This window comes from Loxodonta africana, chromosome 21 (assembly GCF_030014295.1).
Source record: "Loxodonta africana isolate mLoxAfr1 chromosome 21, mLoxAfr1.hap2, whole genome shotgun sequence".
NCBI classification, from domain to species: domain Eukaryota; kingdom Metazoa; phylum Chordata; class Mammalia; order Proboscidea; family Elephantidae; genus Loxodonta; species Loxodonta africana.
The window spans coordinates 18007245-18030048 of NC_087362.1; the positions used below are offsets into that span (position 1 = coordinate 18007245).

Here is a 22804-nt window from a genome sequence, read left to right on the forward strand (position 1 = left end):
TATGCTACATGTAATAAGTCTATATCATATTCTAATTCTCTACCCAAATAAGGATAGAAGGCAACCCCATCTCACAAACAAAATTAAAGCACCAGGCCACATTAAAGTAAACACAGACCTTAATTATAAGGATTACAATTACATAACCAGGAACAGGCAAATTACAGTATTTCTGTTGTAGAAATAAACATATATTTACATACATTCTGGACATTCTGAGTCAGACAAAGATATTACACTTTCTCAAAATATGATAATTATGGGGTTTCTTTATGTATCAAAAAAATGAGGGACAACTGCCGAATACTATACAATTATTGCTACCTATTTTTTTCTCATCAATAATATTCTTAATACAGCTTTAAAAATCGCTGCAATCTCATCTTAAAAGGAGATGCATTGGAAAAGGCTGGTAATCATTTAAGTACAGTAAAATAAAAAGAGGAAAGAAAGGAAATGAGTTCCTATCAAGGTCAATCGTAAGTATAAAACCCAAAAAACCCATTGCCAGCAAGTCGATTCTGCCCAATAGAGTTTCCAAGGAGCACCTGGTGGATTCGAACTACCGACCTTTTGCTTAGCAGCCATAACACTTAACCACCACGCCACCAGGGTTTCCATTCTAAGTATATTTACCTTTAAATTACTGTTGATAAGAAATAAAACCTAAAGGTTTATACTATTCAACCACTGTAATCAAGTAAAGTATGAAATCGTTGTAAACAGCTGCCAAATTGAAGCATTATTATCTAATCAAAACTTAGTCATGAAAAGAGAACAAATGTACTAAAAAACAGATTCACCACAGCAAAGCATCAATTAATCAAAGAACTTTAAGCCACAAGGTATTTTTCTGGGCATTTGGTGTTTATGCAAGTTTTCTGATAATTTGTTCAGCAAACCACTACATTGTTGTTGTTGTTAGGTACCATCGAGTCGGTTTTGACTCACAGCGATGCTATCTACCACAGAAAGAAACCCTGCCCAGTCGTGCATCATCTTCAATCCTTATTATGCTTCAGCCCATTGTTGCAGCCACTGTGTCCATCCATCTCGTTGAGGGTCTTCCTCTTTTCTGCTGACCCTGTACTTTATCAAGTATAATGTCCTCCAGGGACTGATCCCTCCTGAAAACATGTCCAAAGTATGTAAGACAGTATCACCATCCTTGCTTCTAAGGAGCATTCTGGTTGTACTTCTTCCAAAACAGATTTGTTCATTTTTTTGGCAGTCAATGGTAGGTATATTCAATATTCTTTGCCAATACCACCATTCAAAGGCATCAGTCAATTCTTCTTCAGTCTCCCTTATTCACTGTCCAGCTTTTGCATGCATATGAAGTCATTGAAAATACCAAGGATTGGGACGGATGTACCTCAGTGTTCAAGGTGACACCTTTGCTTCTCAACACTTTAAAGAGGTCCTTTGCAGCAGATTTGCCCAATGCAATGCGTCTTTTGATTTCTTGACTGCTGCTTCCATGGCTATTGATCGTGGATCCAAGTAAAATGAAATCCTTGACAATGTCATTCTTTTCTCTGTTTATATGATGTTCCTTATTAGTCCAGTTGTGAGGATTTTTGTTTTATGTTAAGGTGTAATCCATACTGAAGGCTGTGGTCTTTGATCTTCATCAGTAAGTGCTTCAAGTCCTCTTCACTTTCAGCAAGCAAGGTTGTGTCATCTGCATAATGCAGGTTGTTAGTAAGTCTTCCTCCAATCCTGATGCCCCGTTCTTCTTCATATAGTCCAGTTTCTCAGATTATTTGCTCAGCATACAGATTAAATAGGTATTGTGAAAGGATACAACCCTGATGTACATCCTTCCTGACTTTAAACCACCACACAGTATCCCTTCGTCCTTTTTGAACGACTGCCTCTTGATCTATGTACAAGTTCCTCATAAGCTCAATTAAGTGTTCTGGAATTCCCATTCTTCGTAATGTTATCCGCAATTTCTTATGATCCACACAGTTGAATGCCTTTTCATAGTCAATAAAACACAGATAAACATCTTTCTGGTATTCCTGGTTCCATGTCCTCCTCTGAATTCAGCCTGAAATTCTGGCAGTTCCCTGTTGATATATTGCTGCAGCCGATTTTGAATCATCTTCAGCAAAATTCTCCTATGTGTGATATTAATGATATTGTTTGATAATTTCCACATTTGGTTGAATCATCTTTCTTGGGAATAGGCATAAAAACAGATTTCTTCCAGTCGGTGGGGCAGGTAGCTATCTTCCAAATTTCTTGGCGTAGACGAGTGAGCACTTCCAGCACTGCATCCGTTTGCTGAAACATTTCGATTGATATTCTGTCAATTCCTGCAGCCTTGTTTTTCATCAATGCCTTCAGTGCAGTTCGGACTTCTTCAATACCATCAGTTGCTGATCATATGCTACCTCCTGAAATGGTTGAACGTTGACTAATTCTTTTTGGTATAATGACTCTGCGTGTTCCTTCCACCTTCTTTTGAGGCTTCCTGCGTCATTTAGTATTTTCTCCATAGAGTCCTTCACTATTGCCACTCGAGGCTTCAATTTCCTCTTCAGTTCTTTCAGCTTGAGAAATGCCGAGCGTGTCCTTCCCTTTTGGTTTTCTATCTCCAGCTCTCTGCTCATGTGATTATAATACTTCTTTACTTTGTCTTCTTGAGCAGCCCTTTGAAATCTCCTGTTCAGTTCTTTTACTTCATCATTTCTTCCTTTTGCTGTAGCTGCTCAACATTCCAGAGCAAGTTTCAGAGTCTCTTCTGACATCCATTTTGGTCTTTTCTTTCTTTCCTGTTTTTTCAGTGACCTCTTGCTTTCTTCACGTATGATGTCCTTGATGTCATTCCACAACTCACCTGGTCTTCGGTCATTAGTGTTCAACGCATCAAATCTATTCTTGAGATGGTCTCTAAGTTCAGAGGGGATATACTCAAGGTCGTACTTCAGTTCTTGTGGATTTGTTCTAATTTTCTTCAGTTTCAACTTGAACTTGCATATGAGCAACTGATAGTCTCTTCCACAGCCAGCCCCTGGCTTTGTTCTGACTGATGATATTGGGTTCTTTCCACAGATGTAGTCAATTTGATTCCTGTGTATTCCATCTGGCGACGTCCATGTGTATAGTCATTGCTTATGTTGGTGAGAAAGGCTATTTGCCATGAAGAAGTCATTAGTCTTGCAAAATTCTATCATATGATCTCCGGCATTGTTTCTATCACCAAGGCCATGTTTTCCAACTCCCGATCCTTCTTCGTTTCCAACTTTCACATTCCAATCACCAGTAATTATCAATGCAATGCATCCTGATTGCACATTCAATCAATTTCAGACTGCAGAAACTGATAAAAATCTTCAGTATCTTCATCTTTGGCCTTAGTGGTTGGTTGATAAATTTGAATAACAGTCATATTAACTGGTCTTCCTTGTAGACCTATCAGTATTATTTCTATCACTGACAGCGTTGTACTTCAGGATAGATCTTGAAATGTTCTTTTTGACAATGAATGCAACACCATTCCTCTTCAAGTTGTCATTCCCGGCATAGTAGGCCAGATGACTGCCCAACTCAAAATGGCCAATACCAATCCATTTCAGCTCACTAATGCCTAGAGTATCAATGTTTATGCGTTCCACTTCATTTCTGACCATTTCCGATTTTCCTAGATTCATACTTCATACATGTCAGGTGCTGATTATTAACGAATGTTTGCAGCTGTTTCTTCTCATCTGAGTCATGTCACATCAGCAAATGGAGGTCCTGAAAGCTTTACTCCACTCACATCACTAACGTCGAGATGAGGAGGCAGCTCTTCCCCAGTCGTCTTTCGAGTGCCTTCCAACCTGGGGGGCTCATGTTCTGACAGCATATCTGACAGCGTTCTGCTGCTATTCAGAAGGATTTCATTGCCTAATTCTTTTCAGAAGTAGCCTACCGGGTCCTTCTTCTTTGTCTTAGTCTGGAAGCTCAACTGAAACCTGTCCTCCATGGGTGACCCTGCTGGTATCTGAATATCAGCAGCATAGCTTCCAGCATCACAGCAACACACAAGCCCCCACAGTATGACAAACTGACAGACACATAGGGGAACCGCCTCATTAGTGATGAGAAAAGGGAAAAAAAAGAAAATCAGCCTCCACAATTAATGATGAAATGAGTACTGGAGAAAAATTTTTTCAATGTTGTCTACAATGGGTTGACATTTACAAATTTTTCTTTTTCATATTACAAACCATTTTCCCAGAAAAACTACTTTTCCCCCCTCATGACAAGGAGATACAAATCATAATCATTAATAAAGGTTTAGTGATACTAAACACTGCATGGCTCACCTCTGGAATTCCAGAGCCACAAGCATATGGAGCAAACACCTTTACTAGCGAAACTGCAAGAAAGGCAAAACTCAAGGCCCAGAAGATGTACATTATGTAGTTCATGATGTAAGAACCAGGACCCTAGAAAGCAAACAGTTTAAAAGCATGAATTTTAATTTGTAGTGTATCTCTAAAGCAAGTTTTTGCCACATAAGAATCTTTATTAAAAATTGTAACCAACTTATTTACACAATAATAAAAGCTTTACATTAAGAAAATACTTAACTAGTGTACCAAAACATATTCCTAGACATACCAAGGAGCCTCAAGCCCATTTTTTTCCTAGCTCTTTCCTGATCCCTAAAACCTTGTTAGCAGGGCATCTCAACTGTACTCCAACCTCTGCCTACCCACAAAAGATCCTTGGAAACAGCTGGTGGGTGCCAAATTGCATTAGCAAAGCATTCAGACTTATTCTGCTGCAATTCTCCTGAAAATCATTAAATCAAATGCAATTCAATTAGGCCAGGTGAGAAACGGCATGCCGTTCATCTTAAAAGTGGATACATTCTTTTTCGTTCTACAGTTCAGCTATAGCAAAATTTTAAAAATATATCTATATATGATAATGTCACTACACATACATACATACATGTTCTAAGTTCTTGAATGTTCTTTACTATAGAACATCAGTATAAAATAATCAAATACTGTAATGCCACAAAGAAAAATTAATTTCTTCAAGAAATCTCCACTTAAAAGGGTTATTTTACAAATTTTTTATAAGTCATACTTTCTTTTATTAATCTATACAACCTTAGTGAGGTAGTATATTAAAGTTTCAATAACTTGACTTCATATTAACTTTCTGTGGTTATATGGATCATATATTCCAGTGGCTCTCACTTCCTTTTTACCACAACTCAAATAAAAAATACATTTTATATCATAACTCAGGATGCTTGTATATTCCTACGTAGTTAATACAGAATCTTCTTGAAATAATGCTTCTTTATCGCTGCAATATACTCTCATATTTCCCATTTTATTCTATTCCAATTTTTTTCTTTAATGTGGGTTACAACCATCTAAATTGGTTTCATGACTCCCTAGCAGTTCTCATTTTGAAGAAAAAAAAAAAACTGCAGTAGAATATGTGGTTAATTCTATAGTTACATGAATTGGAGACTAATTTTGCTATATCAACTATTATTTCACCTTAAGACAAAGCAAGGCTTACCTCTGCTTGACCTATGATCAATTCTGCCCATGTTTTCCACTCTGGACACTTATCCCTCTCTTCAAATGTTGTTTCATTAGATCCCCAACAACACTGTTCATGGTTATACCACAACGCACTGAGACAAATGCCCTCTTTTAGGTCAGTCATCCAATCGGCAGCAATGTCTATTAATCCAGCCAGTGCTCCTGTAAAAGACATGTTGGAGGGAGTAAAATAAACACATCCATTTTTTGGGAGGCTGCTAAGAACGATCAAGTTAAGAGGTTCACGGAAAGTAGACAGACTCCCTATAAATAAAGCATAATATAGTGTATACTACATAAATTAAAGATTTTTAAAACTTTAGTTATAAAGAAGCTTATATTTAAAACACTGTAAATAGCTTTTCTTTAAAATAAAATTTATATTCTTGGTTTGAATCTAAAGTCAGTTACACCAATCAAATTAATTGTGATCCAACAAAACTGTTTAAAAGATTATTTAAAACAATCTTCAAAAGACAGCTACCTGAGAGAAGGTTCATAAACCTGGTTACTGACTTCAAAGTTTTTACTAGTGTGTTTCAATCCAAAACTTAACCAACAGATTTACAAATGTTATCAACCTTATTCAGATGTAATGTCCATTAGCAACAGTGAAACCCATAGCATTTATGAATTACTGCTGATAGACTGGTAGTTTTTCCTTAAATATCAGAAAACCAAATATATCCAGATAATTTCACTCACAGACTACCAAAAAAACACAAATTTATGGTCAAAAGCTGGATCTTACTCATCATGTAAAAACAAGAGTCATATACACACTGGCCACAAAATTCTTATGCATGCCAATTAGAGTTATTCACACTTCTGTCAATTCTCCACGCAAATTTTAATTTTTCCTCATGTTCTTCCGGATATAATCTTTCACGGTGGAAACTGAAAGTCATTTTAAAAAAACCCAACCAAACCAGTTGCTTTCGAGTTGATTCCTACTCAGAGTGACCCTACGGGACAGAGTATTACAGCCATATAGAGTTTCCAAGAAGCGGCTGGTGGATTCAAACTGCCCACCTTTTGGTTAGCAGTCAAGCTCTTAACCACTATGTCGCCTGGGCTCCGAGCAGTCCTTAATACTTGTTTTCAGATCTTCAACTGCTATTTCTTAGACTCTCACACACAGGGACTCTGTAGCCACTCTGTATATCCTGGGGGTTAAAGCTGCAGGCTCTTGAGCTAGACTGCCTGAATTCAAATCCTGCCTTGCCCACTTTCTACCTATGTGACCTTACGCAAATTACTTAACTAATCTGTTAATCTGTGCGTCAGTCCCCTCATCTGTAAAACGGTGATAATAATAGCACTTAAGTCATACAAGTTCTATGAGTTTTAAAATACGGTAAACCTTTTAGAACAGTGCATGACGCACAGTTAAGGATTCAATAAATATTAGCTACTTATGATATTAACATCAAAAAGTACTTTATTGATCATCTGGTTCAAACCACTTATTTTATAGATACAGAAACTGAGCTCACAAAGATCAATCTAGCTGGACAAACACTTCAAGTGACAAAGCCAAGACTAGACTGTAAAGCCTCCTGCCTCCTAGTCTTATGTTTAAGGAAGATTTTTTAAGAGAAAGAAAACAATTTTTTTTTTTTAACTTTTATTGAACTTTAAATGAAGGTTTACAGAGCATTTTTTTTTATATATATATATATATATATATATTGTTTCATGACATTGGCTAAACAATCCCATGACATGTCAGCACTCCCCCTTCTAGATCTTGGATTCCCTATTACCAGCTTCTCCGTCTTGCCTTGCCTTCTAGTCCTTGTCCCGGGGCTGGCGTGCCCCTTAGTCTTGTTTTGTTTTATGGGCCTGTCTAATCTTTGGATGAAGGGTGAACCTCAGAAGTGACTTCATTACTGAGCTAAAAAGGGTGTCCGGGGACCATACTCTCAGGGTTTCTCCAGTCTCTGTCACACCAGTAAGTCTGGTCTTTTTTTGTGAGTTAGAATTTTGTTCTACATTTTTCTCCAGCTCTGTTTGAGACCTTTTACTGTGATTCCTGTCAGAGAGGTCAGTGGTGGTAGCCCAGCACCACCTAGTTGTACTGGACTCAGTCTGGTGGATGCCATGGTAGTTGTGGTCCGTTAGTCCTTTGGACTAATCTTTCCCTTGTGCCTTTGGTTTTCTTCATTCTCTCTTCCTCGCAAAGGGGTGAGACCAGTGGAGTATCTTAGATGGCCACTCATAGGCTTTTAAGACGCCAGACACTACTCAGCAAAGGAGAACGTAGAACATTTTCTTTGTTATGTCAGTTGAGCTAGATGTTCCCCGAGATCATGGTCCCTACAGCCCTCAGCCCAGCAATTCAGTCCCTCAGGGGGACTGGGTGTGTCTATGGAGCTTCCATAACCTTGCCTTGTACAAGTTGTGCTGGCTTCCCCAGTGTTGTGTACTGTCTTGCCCTTCACCAAAGCTACCACTTATCTATTGTCTATTTAGTGTTCAATCCCCACTCCTCCCTTCCTCGTAAAGAAAAAAAAATGTTTTTAAAAATCCAACATTACCTAAAAAAAAAAAAAAAAAAAACTGAGGTAAAGAGGGGAGAACAATATTCATAGTCCAGTTCTGTTCACCAAAACAGGATTGCTTTAAAGTGTTTCTTTACCTGATGCCAGCCCTGTTAGCGTCACCACCAGCCATCCAGACCACGCGTCATACAAGCTTTTTGTCATTTCCCATGCCGATTCTTTCTTTTTGCTGTTGATCTGAAATTAGAAATGTTTGTGCTTCATCTTTCAGACCATGAATAGAGGCCACGATTTTTTAATCTAACAATTTCTCCCAAATACCATACATGGGACAGTACTTTCTGAACTAAATAATGACAAAGTTGAGTTTTGGGCAGAATCACTGTTAGACAGTTGCTACACCTGCACTCCAGATGACAAGTGTTTATACAAGTGATCTGCATTTTTAACAAGAATTTCAGAGGGTTTGAGTGCAAGGGGTCCACAAACCATATAACGTCTGACCTAGATTATTTTTAAATGAGTTAAATTCAACAAACTTTAGCTGATTCACATACATATCTCTGTATTAATAAAAATGAGACAATAGGACTTGAAATGCCTGTCATTCTCTGGTCCTACCAATTTACTGTATTGCAATATTCTTTAAAAGGTAAGAACTGTGAATAACAGAAAGAACCATGCCCATAAATACAGTGTGGGGTAGTTATGTGAATAAAGGGACCCCTGAAAGTTACAGGCCTGTAAATATGCAGGTATGGAGAGCTCCAATCCCGAGAGGCTCTCTTTCGTCACTTTACACAGAATTTCTAAGTATCTTCTGCTGAATATAGTGAAGGAGCTGAGGAGATTAACAGGAAGTTAGTAGATTTGACTTCCAAATTTCACCTATTAAGATACTAGCGGGAAAGTCTCGCCCCTTAGTAAGAATACACTTCTAAACCTCTTCTGTTCTACTGAAGTTGTCACTTTAAAAGGCCATAGTCTCAGCCTAGAACTTCAGTGCTCAACTGCTTGTCCCGTAGCAGCGCTACAGCTGAAATTCAATGCCCTGGTCTATTTCAAGCAGCTAGTCTATTTTAAGCCACAAGGCTCCATGAAAAAGACTCAGGAAGTTCTAAGTTGAATGATACTCCAGCAACCAAATGCAGTTATTAGCCATTCTTTAGGAATGAAGATATTTCTCTCACAAATAATCACTAAACCCCATGTAGCTTTTCCTCAATAAGTATAGCTATAATGTTTAATAAAATATAATATGAAGTCATTTTCAAACTGAGTCACTGCAGTTCTCTTTCTATCACCACTTGCACAGTAGCACAGAAAGGTACTTCACAAACGTGCTTGATACTTACCATATGCCAAATGTACAAACATACATGTGTGAAAGAATGTTCACTGTACTACTGTTCCTAACGAAATACGGAAATCATCTAAGTGTTCATCAATATAAAAACCCAAATCATTGCCATGGAGTCAATTCCAACTCATAGTGACCTTACAGGACAGAGTAGAACTGCCCCACAGGGTTTCTAAGGAGCGCCTGGTAGATTCGAACTGCCGACCTTTTGGTTAGCAACCACAGCTCTTATCCACCATGCCACCACGGTTTCCGTTCATCACTACTGTACTGGGCAAATAAATTGCAGTACATCTACATAACAAACTCTACAACCATTAAAAAAGAATGAGACAGATACAGTATTACATGAGAAAAAGGTAAGATGGATAAAAGTATGTATAGTATGTTATCCTTTATATAAAAAAAGACAAGAATATAAATATGCATTCACATGTGAAATGCAAAAATTTACTTAAATTTATCTTAATGTATAACATTTTGGCAACCTATGATCGGTGTATTACAAATGTATTACTAAGTGGTCTAATTACGCACTGTATTAAAAAAGCTACTGAAAACACTTACCCGTCTATGCCTTTCTCGGTCTTTACATTTCTCTCGCACCCAATCAATAGTGTGGAAATCATCATATGTACCAACACCTGGAATTGGTTCATCTAAAAGATCCAGTAAGTGCGTAGAGCTGTTAATGCTGCCTCCATTTGTCATTGTATAATGAGTTCCTACAGACCAAAAAGGGAAGATAAGTATGTTTTATAAAAGCAATGGCTAGCTAGGTAACCTTAGACGTTCACTGGTAAGTCATAGAGAAACAGTACCTCTTGAAATAATGTCAATATATACAGGAAAATGTTAAGAAAATTATCCAAAACTTGGAAATTTTTTGGAAATAGGGCAAAAAGATTTTGCCACGTTCTTTTAAAGTCATACTAAGTATCAACAACAAGCCTGCCTAAGGGTCATTTGATGCTCCAGCAAAAGAGAACTCGGACTTAGTATTTACTACCGCTTAAATACATAAATAAATAAATAATTTTTTTTTTTTTTTGGGAGCATAAGCCCCCAAAACCTGTTGCTGTCGAGTAGATTCCAACTCATAGCAAGCACTCTATATGACAAAGTAGAACTGCCCCATAGGGTTTCCAAGACTGTAAAGCTTTATGGAAGTAGATTGTCACATCTTTCTCCCACAGAGCAGCTAGTGGGTTCCAACTCCTAACCTTATCGTTAGCAGCCAAGTGCATAACCAGTGTGCCACCCTCCTCAAGTTGGGAGTACCCAACCCAACTTATATTTTAAAACCAAGTTCCAATATTGAAGCGTTATAAAACAATTTCAGTCATGTTGTTGTTAACTGCTGTCATGGCAACCCCATGCAAAATGGAAAGAAACACTACACAGTTCTGCGCCACCCCCATGACTGGTTACAGATCAGACCACTACGATCCACAGGCTTTTCGTTTGGCTGATTTTCAGAAGGAGATCATCAGGCCTTTCTTCCTAAGCCATACAAGTTTAGAAGCTCCACTGAAACTGTTCAGTATCATAGCAACACACATGCTCCAATGACAGACAAATGAGGTGCACTGGCAGGAAACTGAACCCAAGTCTCCGGCATGCAAGGCGAGAATTCTACCACTGAACCACCAAAGACTCATTTAGTCATTACCACGGATTGAACTATGTCCCCAAAAAATATGCGTCAACATGGCTGAGCCATGATTCCCAGTATTGTGTAGTCGTCCTCCATTTTGTGGTCTGATATAATGAGAGAGAATCAGAGGCAGCTATGTTAATGAGGCAGGGTGTAATCTACAGGATTAGGTTGTATCTTCAGTCTATCTCTTTTGAGTTATAAAAGAAAGAAGTGAGCAGAGTAGAGTGGGACCTCATACTACCAAGAAAGAACTGGAAGTGGGGCACGTCCTTTAGACCTGGGGTCCCTGTGCTGAGAAACTCCTAGACCCAGGGGGAAGATTAATGACAAGGACCTTCCCCCAGAACCCACAGAGAAGAATGCCTTCTCCAGGAGCTGGTGCCCTGAATTTGGACTTTTAACCTCCTAGACTGTGAGAGAATAAATTTCTGCCTGTTAAAGCCACTTACTTGTGGTATTTCTGTTATAGCAACACTAGGTAACTAAGACAGTCACGTTACCTACATTTAATTTGTTATAAGGAAATCTTTGGACAGTAGTATCTGAAACTACATGGATTAATCTAGGAAAATTTCCTGGAGATTACGAATTTTGAATTGTAATTTGAAATAACAAGGCTATGATTTCACAATGAGATATTATAGTTACACATTCTATGTTATATATACTTACATCCATGCCTGAAAAAAGGAACACATGATGTGAATAATGTCTGTGAAAGATAGTTTATATTACTATTGGAAAAAGAGTCTGGAGGAAAAAAGCTAGCTAAGAAATATTTGTTAATCCAAGAGTGGAAATTATAGGACTTATGTCTTACTTTCATTTTTAGAAATAAAGATCGATACAACTATTTTGAGAGGCAATTTAGAAATATGTACCCAAATATAAAATAATCCAGAAATTCTATTTTTGGGAATTGTTTCTACAAGTGCATAAAGACTTGAATGAATTATATTTATGCAATGGAACACAATGCAGTAGTTAAAAAGAATGAGGAAGATCAATATATAGTGGTAGAGAAAGTTGGCTAACAATACATCTTGCAGTTAAAAAAAAGGCTAGTGGCAGATCAGCATGTTTAGTATTTTTGTAAAATTTGTCTTGGTCTCATTGGCTTAATTACTTTACAAAATTTATTTTGGTTTAAAAATTACGCTTACCTATAGGCTTATAAATACAGAGAAAACAGTATGAACAGATATAACACCTTAAAAATGGGTACTTCTGGGGTGTAGAATTATTAGAAAAAGCAAAGAATAACATTTATTTTCTACTTCACACTTATACATTGATATATAATCAATTCTCATTATTTGAGGTAGTTATAAAAATCAGCCAGTGAAAACCCTATTGGATCACAACGGTCTGATCCCATTGTGCATGGGGTCGCCAGGAGCCAGGGACCTCAACAGCAGCTAATAACATCAACAAATCTTATAAAGTTGCTGTGAACACTGAATTAGCAAATACAGAGCCATTTCTCCAAGGGGAAATGCAGGCTAAGGTTTCTGGGAGCCTCTTGAAAAAAAAAAATTTTTTTTTTTTCTTGTCACAACATTTTTGTCAAGTGAACAATACATAATTTTTTAAGTGTGTTTCTGTTTAAACACACCTTATTTTTATATTTTATTTAATATACATATATATTTCTTACAAATAATTAGTCATATGCAGTATTTCTAATAATAAAATACTCCCAAGAAGGGTTTAACATTCTCCTGACCCTGGGCCATGTGACTTTAAAGTTCTTGGCTTTCAGTCTCACAACAATGCTGTCCACTATGCTTTTTTTTTAAATCAGTCATCTCATGATTTCACAAATTTAGGCCCTTTGTGGACTAATTTTCCATTGCTTCATCACACACTATAGATGTTACTTTAGCATTTTCTGGAATCAGCCAACCCTCTTCCTTTTTCTGGATGTAGTGTCCTACCGCTGCATTAACAGTGAACTCATGACTAACAGCACTGTAACTCATGCCTGAACAAAGCTTACATAACATATGTATTTTCCCTGATAGGCACATTACAGCCTTCTTGTGCCTAAACGTGGCGCTCGGCTGACCGCGAAAAGGACACGTATTTATAGTATGAAAGCTGAAACAAAAAGGCAGCACGTAGCTCTGTTCAACATAACTGGGGACGTGTACGTCAAGTGAGCCAAATTTTCAGCCCCTCTGTGCGTGTCCCTGAGTAACAGTAAAAATGCATGGGATATTGATTTTGTGGTTACAAACAAATTTTAGCTAGTAGGCGAATTCACATATACAGACTCTACAAAAAACGTGAATCGACTGTATATTTCACAATGAAAGTTACTTTTCTATATAAACACACACAATATATTTTAGTAGTTACTGGGATAAACTGTGAAAATAGAGAAATTCTAATGGAACTAACCATTATATAGAAAAGAGCAACAAAGTAGCCCCAAAGACCCAGATTCTAGTCTCCATGGCTATTTAACTCTGGACAAGTCATCCTTACCCATCAAATACATAGATAGCAACAACAGCCTTGAAAACTATGATACACGCTAAGGTTTATAATAACAACGTATGAATAAAGAAGCATTTGAAATTTTTCCAAAGCACTGAAAACTTTAAAAAGCTCGTACATAAATTCAAACAGATGATTTTATTATACATGATTACAAATTACATTCTCAAATTACTTAGTAGTAATATAGATTTTATGTAAAAAATAATAATCTAGAGATTATTTAGGAGCTGTGCAATTTTAATGAAAATGTAAATAAGCATTTGCTGGGTATAGAATATAAGGAGTGGCACTATACCAAAGTAACACTCCATAAACAAAGCAGAAGAGACTTGTTTTGTTCTATGACTTGTAAGGAATAAAGCGAAATTTCCAGACCACTCCTGTAGTCCTTCAGATTGCTTAAACTGACTCATCCCTTTTTATGTGCAGATAAACAAGCAATCAGAAAGAGTAAGTCACTTCACAAAACTATTATGTAGCAAAGTCAGAATCTGAACTTTCCCCTAACTACTGCAAACACTCTCAAGACTACGGCAGAGACAATCTTAAATCATTTCAGGAGGGGTGAACACAGGTGGTGCAGTGGTTAAGAGCTCGGCTGCTAACCAAAAAGTTGGCAGTTCAAAAATACCAGCCGCTCCTTGGAAACCCTATTGGGCTACTCTCTCCTATAGGGTCGCTATGAGTTGGAATCAACTTGATGGCAATGGGTATGGTTTTTGATTTTTGGAGCACAGCGGGGAACACAAAGAGGAGACATCATTCTAATATTAAGGGCTAATTTTATTATTATTAAGATGTAGACTAAATAAACTACACCATAGGTTATAAGCCCTGTTTCTTGATAATTCAAAGCAGCAGTAGAAATAAGACATTAACAAGGGGTTAATTTTTTAAACAATGTAATAAATAGTGACTATAATAATAGTTAAGCACTGGACTGCTATCTGAATGGCTGATAGTAATTCATGGCGACTCTGTGCACGAGGGAACAAAACGCTGCCTGGTCCTACACCACCGCCATGATCAACAGCAGATTGGAACACTGTGATCCGTAAGGTTTTCACTGGCTGATTTTCCGGAGTAGATCACAAGGTCTCTCTTCCTAGTCTGCCTTAGTCTGGAAGCTCCGCTGAAACCCGTTTAGCATCATAGCAACATGTAAGCCTTCACTGAGGGATGAGTGGTGGCTACACATGAGATGCACTGGTCAGGAATTGAACCTGAGTCGCCCACATGCAAGGCAAGGATTATACCACTGAATCACCAATGCTCGCCCATCAGAAGTCAAAATATCCTTTGTGTTGTTTAAGCCATTTGGAGTTGGATTTTCTGTCACTTGTATTTTATTGAGCACAGTGGAGAGAGGTAAGCCTTCTTATCCATTCAGAAGCAAAGACCGAATATTTGGAGTTAACTTTGCATGCTTGCTGAGGTGAAGACAAAGAACTTTCTCCAAAACAGTAAAAAGGACTTGATACGAGGAGGCAACTAACACATGAGTGACACCGAAGAGTAAGAATGAAGGGAGTCGCGTGAATGAAGAGAATAAGCTAAAACTGGGAAATTCAAAAAAAAAAGAGACCAAACTAAACCACAATGCAGTATACTACCTTAGCCAGAATGAATAAATTTTTAATAGTCCTTTTGTGAAAAAGAATAAGAAATGATTATCAGAATGAATCCCGTTGTAGAGTACATAATCCATTGTGTGCATTTCTATTTGAACTATTAAAGTTAATAATTTCCAAAGAAAAAAAAAAGGTTGGCAGTTCAGACTCGCCCAGTGGCTCTATGGGAGAATGATGTAGCAATCTGCTTCCGTGAAGATTAAAGCCTAGAAAACCCTACTCTGTCACACGGGGTCATTATGAGTTGAAAATCGCCTCAATGGCACACAACCATAAGAACAACACTGTACTAATAAACTTACATCTATTTGCTTCTACCAGGTAGAAGAGAGGTGTCACTTACCTCACTATTTAATACTTTTGAATGTTTGCTTTGGAAAGGTGTAAAGTTTCTAAAAGGAAAGCAGTAGTATATTGATTTCAGTATTTTGGCAGAAGCATTCTAGGAATAAATAATTTACCTTTCTTGGCCATGGATTTAAAGGCCCAACCTTACATTGGACTGTGTTCATTTATACAAAACACACATTCTAAACCGTATACTTAAAGCTTTAAATACCGCAGTTCTTTCTTCCTGATTTTATTCAATAGTTTCCACTTTGTAAAAGCTAACTAGAAGGCCATAATTTTTTTTAAAGAAAATGCAATGGAGGAATAAATACAATATAGGCATTTATCATTTCTTGACAAATCTGGCCATCTCTGATTCTGCTTTCCAAACCATAGTATTAAAACTGGTAATTTAAGAAATATTTTTGAAGGAAGAGTCAAGAGTCTCTTATGGCCTCATGGTAGGATGTACAGCACTTCTGTGGTATTCCAGCCAAAAATGCATAAACTGAATCTTACCATAAGAAAAAACCAAGGAAACCTACACAGATCAAAGTTCTAGAAAATAAATGGCTTGTATTCTCAAAAAATGCCAAGGTCATGAAAGACAAAGAATGACAGGGAAACTGTTCTACATTAAAGGAAGCTGAGAGACAGGACAACTAAATGCAACATGTATTCCTCGATTGGCTCCTGGACGGGGAAAAACAATGTTTTTTCCTTTGTACTAAAAAATATTAGGACAATTGGCAAAATCTGAAAACAGACTGTAAGGTTAGATAATAGTACTATAACCCGTTGCCATCGAGTCGATTCTGACTCATAGGGACCCGATAGGACAGATTAGAACTGTCCCACAGGGTTTCCAAGGAGCGGCTGGTGGATTCAAACTGTCGACCTTTTGGTTAACAGCCAAACTCTTAACGAGCTCTTAACCATACTATATCAATGCCAATTCCCTGATATTGTGGCCACAGGGTCACTATGAGTAGGAATTCGACTCCACAACAATGGGTTATCGTGGTTATACAAGAAAATGTCCTTTTTTAAAGGACATACATATACTTACGCATACCTATTTAGGGGTATAAGTGTATTATGTCTGCATCTTACTCTTACATAGCTCAGGAAAAAAGTGCTGTATATATGTACCATATATACATATATATAAAATGTTATATATTACATATATAATAGCATGTATATAGTATGCATGGGACAGAACAAGAGAGACAGAATGAACAAATGTGTAGAATGCTAACATTTTGGGACTGTAGATGAAGAATATATGGAATTCTGTAAACTATTTTTTCAACTACTGTAAATCTGAAATTATTTTTAAATGTTTTGCAAAAGCCTACTGTGAAATATTCTACAAACTTGCAATTTTTCCCTTATGTTGCACTTATCCAGGTAGAGTTGAAAGACACAAACTACTGATCTCAATTGTTACTCTTTTATGCAAGAAATAAGAAGCAAAATTTCTGTATCTCTCTACATGCATTCATAGTAAGTCACCAGCTCAATGATAAGAATTTCTAAGCTGTTTGGACCACAAAGATAATAAGTAAACTAAATATGCTGTATCTAAAATTCCTCTAACAGACTTGTGAACTAGGAGGAAGAAAAGCAGACAACTATTCTCATTTATGATAAAAAAAAAATTTATAGGTAGAGAATATCTGCATTAGGCATGTGTCTTGCCTTCAGTAACTTTCAAATAATTACTCTGTAGAAACGACTGCAGCCTCTAATTTACAAAATGATGTGATTTACAATATCTGAAAACTGGAAATGAATGTTTTAAACATTTACTTCAGTATGTGACATTTCATATACCTTTTTTTAAACTGTACTTTAAGTGAAAGGTTTACAAAGCAAATTAGTTTCTCATTAATTAATACACCCACTGTTTTGTGACACTGGCTGCCAAACCTGCAATGTGTCAACACTCTCCCCTTCTTGACCTTGGGTTCCCCATTTCCATTTGTCCAGCTTTCCTGTGCCCTCCTGCCTTCTCGTCTTTGCCCCTGGGCTGGTGTGCACATCCAGTCTCATATACATGGTTGAATTACATGCACTACTGTCTAATCTTCAGCTGAAGGGTGAACCTCAGGAGTGACTTCAGTATTGAGTTTAAACAGTGTCCAGGGGCCATATTCCGTCAGACCAGTAAGTCTGGTCTTTTTCTGTGAGTCTGAATTTTGTTCTACATTTTTCTCCAGCTCTGTCTGGGACCCTCTACTGTGAGCCCTGTCAGAACAGTCAATGGTGGTAGCCGGGTACCATCCAGTTGTGCTAGGCTCAGTCTGGTGGAGACTGTGGTAACTGTGGTCCATTAGTTACGTACTTTCTTTTATAGGCATTACCTTTGTCCTACCAAACATGGAAATCTGAGTAGTACAAAAGAAGGGGGTGAAAAGGAAAGAAATCCAATGCTACTGTACACTGGGTAGGGAACACTGCATTTCTTATCTGATCACAGAAATGCCTACATATCCTACAAATACCTACATTAGGAGTGATTTTAAAGGAATTGTGTTTCCTAACAACAATGGTTTTAAAATATTCCTAATGTTTATTAGTTTATACTAGCTTCTTTATGTAGTATGAGATTTATGTAAGTTTCATGGCAACCTATATTTGTATAAGGTTTAAGCTATATATGTTAAAATTAGATGAATGCAAATAAATTATGTGTGTGTTAATAAAAATTTTAAACATGCAATAGTGTAAGATATAAGGAATCCAACTTCACTCCCAACTTCATCTTATACATAAAAGAAGCATATATCTTTTAGGTATTGCCACAGCACAAATTAAAGTTCTCGCATACATAAAGTACCTCACTCCTTTCCTGGAATACTACTGGAAGAGCTGGTTACTTAGGAAATGTTATGTCTTTCCTAAAACTGATGTCTGGAATAGAGCTCTAGGAGACAAAGAGGTCCTTAAAAAATCACTACAGGATGAAATAAAGGTGTTTTAAGACCACCACTTCCCTGATTGTGCCTTTCTTTACACTGGATTTTATTAGCACAAAATGACACGAATTACTCTGGCCTTTCCATTTCTCAAAGCATATATAGCTCATTTATTTATCTGTGAAGACAGTAATGAGGACGTAACAGAACACCTTTTGGAAATATTAATGACAATTCTCACAACACACCACCCCATTTCTTTGCCCTTGCCCACACACCTCCCTCGTACCAATTGAGTCAGAGACAACCACTGCCACAGGAAAAGAAACACACAGCACGACATTAAGAATGAGATTCAACATCCAAATTCAGACTTTTGGAACGCACAGAAAAGACAAAATCTTAAAAGCCAGCACCTCTGAATTGCAAGAGTTGCGTTTCTTTCTTTCAAAAGGCTTTAAGTAAAAGGGCTTAGAGTTTCTGCGATAAGCTACGGATTGGAAAAAGAACAGATAAAGAACCATTTCTACCCAGCTCATAAGCTCTGCTAGAAAAAGAAAGGACAAAGAATAAACAAAAGAGTAAGAGACTTAAATTGGTGAATGAATTTTCAGCCTTGAGCATTTTCTGGAAATGAGACATAGTTGAAGTCATACTAAAACCAGTGGTCACCAAGCCAACTTCAACTCATGGGAACTCCATTGGTGTCAGAGCAGAACTGCGCTCCGTGGGGTTTCCAATGGCTGATTTTTCGGAAGCAGATCATCAGGCCTTTCTTCCGAGACACCTGTGGGTTGACTACGACCTCAAATCTTCCGGTTAGCAGCCCAGCACACTAATCACCTATACCACCCAGGAAGCAACACTTATTTACGCTGATTTTTTTCATTACTTATTATACTTTCTAAAAATCATTTCGTGTTATTAAATGTACATGCACATCATTTTCAATGACTTATGGCTTATGGTTAGTATGTTTAATGGTGAGAATAACCCAGTAATTTAAACAAAACTTTGGCTTAGTTTGCCTTTACAAACAGTGCCTGCAGCGAACATGTGTGTATCTGCCTAGCTATCCTCTTTTTCAAATTAATTTTTAAAGTTTTAAGTCTTTTCTTATTCTTTTAAAATGCTTTCTCAAGCCCACCTCCAGGTATTCAATATTAAAAGCCAGGTGTATCTCCAAACTTAAAATAACTTTACTCTCCAGTTTGAGAGTAACTGCCATCAAACTGAGGTTATTATTTGTGTAATAGACCCTTTTTGTTTTAGCCTACCTGGTATCCCTTTCCCTTTCTTTCTGTAACAGAACCCAATTATTTTTGGGAAATTTCTATCCGTCTATCTCTGCATACAGTCTTGGTGAGGGTGTCGGGTGTCAATCAAGGTACCCTCCCCTCCCCAGCAAAGAAATAGGTACATGACCCAAGTTAGACCAATCAAAACTCTTATCTCCTAGAAATATAAATCATGAGCAGAGAGATGTGAAAACAGTTAGAGCCAACTAATTTTAGTGGCTGAACCTTCACAAGGCTATAGAGCAATTCCTGCTACCTAGATTTCCCAGAGCATGGATTGTAAGAAAGTATGATCTAAAAGTAGTACCTCTCAAATTTAAGGCAAGAAAAAAATCAAAAACCATTCCACCCCTAGTAAACAAACAAACAAAAAAAAAACCCAGTACCGTCGAGTCGATTCCGACTCACAGCAACCCTATAGGACAGAGTAGAACTGCCCCACAGAGTTTCCAAGGAGTGCCTGGTGGATTCGAACTGCCAACCCTTTAGTTAGCAGCCATAGCACTTAACCACTACACCACCAGGGTTTCCCACCCCTAGTACCTAACCTAATCTAATGACTGACAGCTGAAAAGCAGCAAAAAAAAAAAAAATACCCTGGAGAAGAGATCACTTTTCCTTCAGAGTGGCCTGCTACAGAAATTCCTTAATGTGCTCTGAGGTCAGAAAGGCCTAGAGTCAAATTCAAGCTCCCACCTATTAGCTGTGTGATCCAGCACAAGTTACTTATTAATCACTTTGAGGTACACCTTGGTTTTCTCACCTACTTCTAGAGTATGGCCTATAGGCTGGAGATAAATAATGTAGAACATCTAATATTACACCTGGCAAACAGTAGGAAATCAATGAATACAAGCTATTATTTCTGGTCAAGTATTTTGGTTAAACCTTCGTCTGGCTACTTACTGGACTAGTTGAGACTAGAGGACTCCTAGGAGACTCCTGCCCTGAGATACTGCATAAACCTTGAACTAAAACTACCCCAGGTCACCTTTTAGCTAAATGACAGATTAGCTCACTTAAATGAAAAAGTTTCAAACTGGAGGCTCTCACATCAGACCAAATATGATGGGACAAATGTAACATTTTCAGGAAACAAAAGGTCAGGATGTAAACCATTTGTGAAGAATGTGTAAACAATTTGCTCCCAGAACTGACTACAATCATGAATAGCTGACTACAATTCTATAATCAATTATAGCCCAACATGCCGGTGCCTCCCACCTAAGCAGTGACTCATTCCTCCTTAGCCAAACAACTGACCTTTACATTTAAAAGGACTTCAAGCTGAAGCTAATCTTACCTACAATCATTAACCCCTACCCGTCCTTTGTTCTCTATGTATATAGACCCCCTCTCTCCACATGAACAGGTGGAGCACTTTGTACTTTTACCTAGCTGCCCAGGTATAGCTGCTCTATTCCTCAATAAAACTCCTTTTCCTTAACTCCTAACAGACTACAAGGTTTTCTTCATTGACACTCATAAATATGAACAATGAGTACTGCACACCTTTAAAAAAAAGCTCAATAATTACTCTTAAAAAAAGATGAGAGGGTAAGAGGGCAGGGAAACCAGATTACTGGAAATGAAACACGCAGGAGGTAATTAATGAAAACATTAACACATTGAGAAAAAAGTAACCTGATGTCTCTGAACAATCTGGGTAGTAACTGTTAAATAGGAGCCTAATTTGCTATGTAAACTTTCACCAAAAACGCAATTTAAGAAAAAAAAAAAAAAAATCATCTAGCTGCATTATATTACACACATGGTATTAATCCTAACCAAAAGATCAACAATATGACACCAAAGAAAAAAGTTTACAAATTTGGGTAATGAGCTCCTCTATAACTGTAATAACTGTATATTGAAAAAAAAAAAAACCTCTAGATTTTTAATAAAAACCCAAACCCACTGTCATTGAGTCAATTCTGACTCAAAGAGACCCTACAGGACAGAGTAGAGCTGCTCCATAGGTTTATAAGGTTCTAATTTTTACAGAAGCAGACTGTCACATCTTTCCCCCTTGGAGTGGCTGTTTGGTTTGAACCACTGACCTTCTCGTTGGCAGCTGAGCACTTAACCACTGCACCATCAGGCCTCCTTAGATTTTTAATAGATAACTTAAATCAGAATATCTGATATGAACACAGAAACAACTGCTAAAAGACACAGTCAATGACCAAGCTTTCCCGTTATGGAAATTTCATACTTCAAATATTTTTTACCTCAGCAAATAAAAAATAAAAAAAATCACCACAACAAAATGCTGTAACTGGTTTGCAGTTTTCTTTCAAAAATAACTTTATTGATAAAGAACTTTTTGCCTTATTTTTTTTTTTTTCCCCTGGCACAGAATTTTATAAAATTCAAATACACCTTGGGAAATACAAATCCATTATTTACTAATACCTACAATTTAAACAGAAGGTCTTTCTAAATTATCTGTAGGAAAATTAGGCTTAAAATTATTAATTTTTTTTAAAAAATTGTTTTGCCAATGGTGAAAGAATATTCTTTTTCAAAAAACTGTGCTGGGACAACTGGATATCCACATGCAAAAGAATGAAGTAGGATACCACACATAAAAATTAACTCAAAATGGATCATAGACCTAAAGATAAGAGCTAAAACTATAAAACTCGTAGAAGAAAACATAGTAGTGTATTTTTGTGACCTCAGGTTAGGTAATGGTTTCTTAGATGTGCTGCCAAGGAGCCCTGGTGGTATAACGATCAGGCTCTCAGCTGCTAAGTGAAACGGTTGGTGACCCGAATCTACCCAGCAGCTCAATGGGAGAAAGACCTGGTGGTCTGTTTCTGTAAAGATTACAAACCAAGAAAACCCTGTGGGGCAGTTCTTCCTGACATTACAATAATCCAGGCCACCAAAGAAAACGTGGTGGAAGAAAAAACAGATTTAAAATAATCTTCCCCTCCTAGAGGTCAGACATTGTCATCTAGCTCCCGTCCAATAATAATAGTAATAGAAACAATTGACACTGAGTACTTATTATGTG

At 37.4% G+C, this 22804-nt stretch overlaps 1 protein-coding gene across 9 annotated transcripts in view; it reads right to left on the reverse strand.

Annotated features, from left to right (window-relative positions):
• CLCN3 (chloride voltage-gated channel 3) overlaps nt 1-22804 on the reverse strand; it is a 109478-nt gene that overhangs the window by 25791 nt on the left and 60883 nt on the right. For all 9 annotated transcript variants that reach the window (XM_003415806.4, XM_003415807.4, XM_003415805.4 and 6 more), the window contains 4 exons: nt 10002-10159; nt 8212-8311; nt 5545-5732; nt 4323-4445 (listed from right to left, as the gene is read on the reverse strand). In XM_003415806.4, coding sequence (XP_003415854.1) covers nt 4323-4445; nt 5545-5732; nt 8212-8311; nt 10002-10159 — 569 coding nt within the window. The remainder of the gene's footprint in view (nt 1-4322; nt 4446-5544; nt 5733-8211; nt 8312-10001; nt 10160-22804) is intronic.